This window comes from Capsicum annuum, chromosome 5 (assembly GCF_002878395.1).
Source record: "Capsicum annuum cultivar UCD-10X-F1 chromosome 5, UCD10Xv1.1, whole genome shotgun sequence".
Taxonomy (NCBI): domain Eukaryota; kingdom Viridiplantae; phylum Streptophyta; class Magnoliopsida; order Solanales; family Solanaceae; genus Capsicum; species Capsicum annuum.
In genome coordinates, this window is record NC_061115.1 from 194,822,442 (window position 1) to 194,828,554 (window position 6,113).

The 6,113-nt window shown below is 26.8% G+C and overlaps 1 protein-coding gene across 1 annotated transcript; it reads left to right on the forward strand.

Annotated features, from left to right (window-relative positions):
• The first annotated feature begins 442 nt into the window (after positions 1 to 442).
• Positions 443 to 4,758, forward strand: LOC107872591. The gene is made up of 9 exons (XM_016719236.2): positions 443 to 529; positions 886 to 924; positions 1,609 to 1,689; positions 3,009 to 3,110; positions 3,242 to 3,302; positions 3,540 to 3,611; positions 4,202 to 4,290; positions 4,435 to 4,514; positions 4,586 to 4,758. Coding segments are annotated over exons 2-9 (510 nt in total). The 5' UTR covers positions 443 to 529; positions 886 to 922; the 3' UTR covers positions 4,609 to 4,758.
• The last annotated feature ends 1,355 nt before the right edge of the window (positions 4,759 to 6,113 follow it).

Consider the following 6,113-nt stretch of genomic DNA (forward strand, 5'->3'; position numbering starts at 1 on the left):
CACGTTTGTTTAAGAATGGTAATATTTATCAATACTTAATGTATATGTTGAATTAATCAATTTAATCTTAATGTAAAAAATTAAAATAAAAAATGCATATCAATTTATCATATTAAACAATAAATATGTCTATAAAAATGCTAGTTTTGCACTCAATTAAATTTGGTGTAAATATCAGAAGGGATGGTGGGCGTTTGGCAATAAATTTTTAAAAATTTTTGAAATTCAACTTCAAGTTAAATTTCGAAATTTGAAAAACAAGTAAAATTCTTTTTCACAAAAATTCAAAAGCAATTCTAATTTATTTTCATGCCGAAATACAACTCCAACTCCAACTCAAACTCCAACTCCAACTCCAATTTACATTTGGTTTTAATAGCCAAATAAGGCCTAAGAATTTACTACTTTACTAGAATTTTTTACTTTGCTTTGTGTGCTTATATATTGCCCCATATGTATTTGTTCTATGAAAAATATTAGTGCTTTTATAGATTAGCCATTGTTCTCTTTGTTTAGGCTTTTATTGAAGGTAATATATTAGTGCCATTTATCTATATGCAAGGGAGTTTGTGTTGTCTTTCAATTTACACTAGTAAAGTAGAAGATGCAACAGTTCTATTCAAATTCAGTATGCTTAATTTTAGATTTGAGTAACTTGTTTTGCTATTATTAAGAAAAGGAGTAAAGTATAAACAGCTTTGCTCTCTCTATAAACTTCAAATTCATCAATTTCATCAAGTTTAATAGAAGAATTTGTTTCGTCCACTCTTTTAGTGGTCTTGATTAACTATTTTATTCTAACTTTACTTTAAAGCTAGTTCTTTCATTATAAAACATATTACTTATTATATATCACTTTTCATTTCTTTCTTCGTTTATTCTCAGGAAGAGTGATCGAGCATTATATAATTAAATTTGTTCAATGTAAGCTTGTAATTCTCCATTTATTTTTTTTCATCTAGTCTCTTTCAGTTTTTTTTTTGAATATTTTAGTTGGACATAATCCTAGTGTTACATATTTTGATATATGTTTTTCCTTTTATGTTATTCTTTAGTATTGAAATAATTACGTGTTATGATAGAAGTGTTGAAACTGATAGAAAATGGTTAATTTATTTTGTAAACAGATGTTGGATTTGAAATTGTGCAAAATTAATTTCACCAATCTAATTTGTATTTCTTTTCATTAATATGATAAATCTAAAACTGTATTTTCAAACATAATAAATTTATTATCCTCCTATTATAAATAAGTTCGAGTTTCTATTGTATGTCCTTCAATTTTTTTCACTTTGATTCGTTGAACTTAATTCAGGGGTATTTTCAAAACAATCTTTTTACTCTTACAAGGTAGGAGTATGATTTGCGTATACTCTAGAATTTTCACAAATCACTTGTGAAATTTCACTGTATCTGATGTTGTATTATAAATAAGTTGCTATCTCGCTCCTTAATGTTATACTCGATTATAAAATTTTGAAGAGACATGGATCATTCTTGAACTATTATTCTCGAATTTATCTTGTTTCAACATGTAGTTTTCTTAATCTAATTTATCATTCTATATTATTAGGTCTCAATTCTTTATTTTATATTGTATGAAATTAGGTCTCAAAGTAACAATGTTTCTGAAAATCAGAATCAGGAGGCTTCGCAGAATTCTATTAACCATGACTTTGGCCAATCCAGGTACATCTTTTAGATCTAATGAACTCATTATTGTTGTGAATTTCTAACCCCAGATTCTTTTTGAAGTGCTTTGGGAGAAGAAACTCAGGAAAAGTCATCTTAATCATTTTGATATTTTATTTCAAAAAGTGATTTGAAATTGATACCTCGTGTAGAAGGTGTCAAAAATGATTTCACAATCATAGCATAATTAATTCAAAATTGTCAATTTCTGAAATTAAATGTTTAATGAAACAGAGATAAACTAATATTATAATTTATATCAATTATATTATCTTTTATTTCAAAAATCAAATGACTCTATTTGGCTTGGAGGAGATTTAATTTTCACTTAGAATCAACATTAAAAGTTGTATTATATTTGATTGAATTTGAGAAAATTTACATTTGTTTGCATAGTTTTTTTTAAAAATTATGAAACATGACTAAAATGATACTTATACAATAACCAAATTTGTAGTAAGATACATACTTTATGAGGGTTTTATGACAATCCCCATAAAAATAAAAGTTTTGTTAGTATTTTATTTGTACACATGCTTATTAAAAGGTGAGAAGGCAAATAGGTTCAACTGATATTGTTGAACATTTACACTCTTAAAAAAAGAAAAAAATTAAAAATTATCTCGTTTACACTTCATTCTTTTCACAGAGAAGTCAGTTGAATTTTTTTGAATTTGATCTCATCAATCTCTATATTCTTCTATAATCAAATTTTAGCTTGCATCATGATAGATAAATGGTAAAATCTTTTTCAAGAAAATATTCAATGGGTACTAAATCCCTTGTAAAGTATGATTGTGTTACTGCAAATTAAATAATAATTTATGTATCATTTTAACCATTATTTCTTAAGTTATACTATGTTTTAGTTGATAATTTTTATTTTCAGGACAAATAACATTTGCATAAATTATGCAAGAACCTATGCGTAATTTCATGCATGGTAGAATATAAAGGAAAACTGAGGATATTAGCAATACATAGAACAAATCTAAATAATAAACCTATCAATGTAAATAATTTTTTTACATTTTATTTAAAGAATAAACACATATTTAAATGCAAATTATATTATTTTATAATATATTAACACTCACTAAGAAATATCTTTGCAAATCTAATACATAGAGTATTAACATCTATTACAATTTTTACAATACTAGTTCAGCCTCCATCTTGTCTCTAAATTAAATGACTATATCATTAGATATTTAGATAATAAATTGATCTAAAACATTTCATAAAAGAAAATAATCTAACTAAATATTGTATACTTCGGGGTTTACTTATCTTTTTTTTTATTTTTTATTTTTTAGCATCCAACAGACAAATGAACATCATCAGATTCAATACACATATGGTCAAGTCCATCCAAATCAGTTTGTGTTGAATCATTATGGCATGTATTCTGCCTCAAGGTATTTATTGTTCTCTCTCACACACATGAATATGATAATATACAAAACATTTATGAATAATAATGTATGTTTTATCATTTTTATCTAATTTAATTTATATTTATATTTTTTAAATACTATTTTTTTGTTAGGCCTATGTCTAGTCCTGTTCCAGAACCCTCATTCGCTATGGGCCAAAATTTACCTCCAGAGGTATCTTCTTTTTGAAGTCTTATAATTCTTCTATTTAAAATTGATAGTAATTAGATTTAAGAAGAGATAATTAGGGCCAAAAATTGGAAGGTCTTTAATTTGTCAAAATATAAACCATACACTTAATTAACTAAGATGAAGGTACGATTAAATCTCTCTACTGTCTTTTAATAGGTAATGATAATTCAAAATTAGTGTTATGTATATATGTTGCTTTTATTGTTCCTTTATTAGCAGGGATACAATATCAACTCGAATAGCGTTGTCATTCCTTCAATAGTACAAAACGCGAGAGCTCGTGCATCCAGGGTATGATAGTCAAATATTCTTAGTTTTTGTTTAATATTACTCCTGTTGTGTTAATTTATGTGACAGTATTTTGTTATTAGTTCATTCAAACAAATGACATATTTTTATTTGAAATAATTGATTCTAACTTTCGATTTTTTCCTTAATTAATGAGAACTTTTTATAATCACATAAATATAATGATGTATTTAAGTCTATAAGATAAAAAATTATTAATCAAACAACTATTGAAACATATTTACAATCATAATTTCTAAGAATGTTCTTTCTGCTTCTAAATTTTTTGCATTAAGTCAAATTATACTGAAAAAATTGAAACGACAAAAGTACCATGAAGGATTTGTTAAATTATTGGAAAAAATCTACATTTTTATGTTTCATAAATGTAGGCAAGTTACAGACGAGAAAGAATGCTAAGAATATATTAAAGTTGTCAACTATTTCAATGGTTTAAAAAATTAACTTGACGACTATTTTTTTTTTAAAAAAAGTAATATATTAAAGTGAAAATATTTAGTTTTTGCAATTTTTCAAAAATACATCATAAAATATTTATATTATATTTATATAATTTTATAAAATAAATGCAGACAGAAGTCATTGAGAGAGGACACATAGAGGCAAATCACCAACATCCAAATGCTCCATTAAGTACCATGGAGGGAGAACAACAGAGAACGTAATCATATACTTTCTTTATTTCATTTTATATATTATTTTTTTTTATTAGTTTGTTATAAAATTGAGTGTATGGATATGTGGGTGCTTATATTATTTTTTTGCATTAAATGCAAAATTTATGGTGTGGGTCAATTTGTAACAGTCTATATGATCCAATCTATGCTGAAAATGGTCTACCCGTGGATCCTTTCTTACGTCAAATGATGTTGAATCCAGGTTTTGGTAAGTAATATTTATTTATATTCTACTTTGACATATATATTGCTCTTTTTTTGATAGATTTATCCTTTCAGGCAATACTAAAGGTAACAAGTAAGGAACAAACTGAGCTGGCTAGAAGTCTGAAGATTTTTATTATAAAATGTAGAATAAATGTTGACTTATGATGAATTTTTTATATTAGATTTTATTAGTTAATTTAATTTCCGTAAGTGAATGAAGAGTTGAGGTTAAGCAGAAATTACAAAGCTGGTTCTTTTTTAAATAGTTGTTTAATGAATGATTTTGAATGCTATCTTTTAGATCCTGGCAGAAAATTTCGTTTGATCTAATTAAAATTTTTGTGAAAAAATATGTTAGATAATAGTCTATGTTTTTAGAATTTATATCCCAAACCTAATATTTTATGTATTCAAATATATAAATAAACATTAGATCTGAATCTAGCATTATCAACAAGGATAATTTTCAAGCATTAGTGAGAAAAGACATCTTTTCCTCCTGAACTTGTCCTCCAAACTCACTTTAGCACTTAAACTTAACTTCCATTTATTTAACCTCCTTAACAACTTTTAAGTGAATTAAATTCACCCCTTACGACTGACGTGACAAAAAAAAGCATGTGAATTTTTTTTTAAAAGGGCCCACTTTATTGTTATTAATATGTGTATATATATATATATATATATAAAAGAAGTCAGGGACATAACTTTATCTTCTTCATCAGAAGAAGATCGTCACTCCCCTTCCTCACCCCACCCCCACCCCCACCTCCAGCACTCAATTTCTTCATCTTCTTCATACCCCCACCCCATTTCTTCATAATCCCCTTCCTATCAAGTCCTAATTGATCCAAAATCTAATTTTTCGACACTAAAAAAGGTTCAAGATTGATGAACAAGTTTGATTCTTTACCAAGAATTTCATATCATGTGAATACCATCCATGCCATTTCTGAATTTTGGACTATTAATGCCATTCTGTAGACATTTTTGAGTAAAGAATTAAAAATTTGGGAGTTTTGGGATTTTGAGTTTTGGTTAATGTGAAAGAATATAGATTTGAGATTTTATGTATTGATATATTTTTGTGATCATGTACTTGTATTTAGTTCATTATTAAATTTTCTCAAGTTAATTCAAGTTAATTTTACATTTGATGAAGAGAAAAAAATTCATTGAAAAGATTGCAACAATGGTGAAAGAAAGAGAAAAAAAGGGTGCTTTTATGTGAAGAAGAAGAAGAAGGATGAGGAAGGGGGGATAGAGGGGAGAGCTGTTGTACTAAAGAAGAAGAAGTAATCGGGATAGGGTGGCATGGGGTGGGGGGTGGGGACTATGAAGAACAAGAAAGAAAGGGGTGGGGTAGCCTTTTTTAGCCTTGTTTTGAGGATGATTCTTATTATATATGTGCTTATAATGACATAAATGTGCATTATTGTGTCCAAATATGGGATTATAATGCTTAATGGTGTTTTTACATAAGTTTTGATTTACTTTGAACATTTAGAGTTCAATCGAGAAAATTAGTGTAACTAGCTTGAGCTAGGCGTTTGTCTAGTCTATTGTGTTGGGTTCTACTGTGTTTTAATGAGTTACTAAG

Excerpts from the sequence above, each read along its gene's own strand:
- LOC107872591 (XM_016719236.2), top strand. Across the intron at positions 3,111-3,241 it reads GGCATGTATTCTGCCTCAAG|GCCTATGTCTAGTCCTGTTC; the intron begins GTATTTATTGTT and ends TTTTTTTGTTAG. Across the intron at positions 3,612-4,201 it reads CGAGAGCTCGTGCATCCAGG|ACAGAAGTCATTGAGAGAGG; the intron begins GTATGATAGTCA and ends AAATAAATGCAG.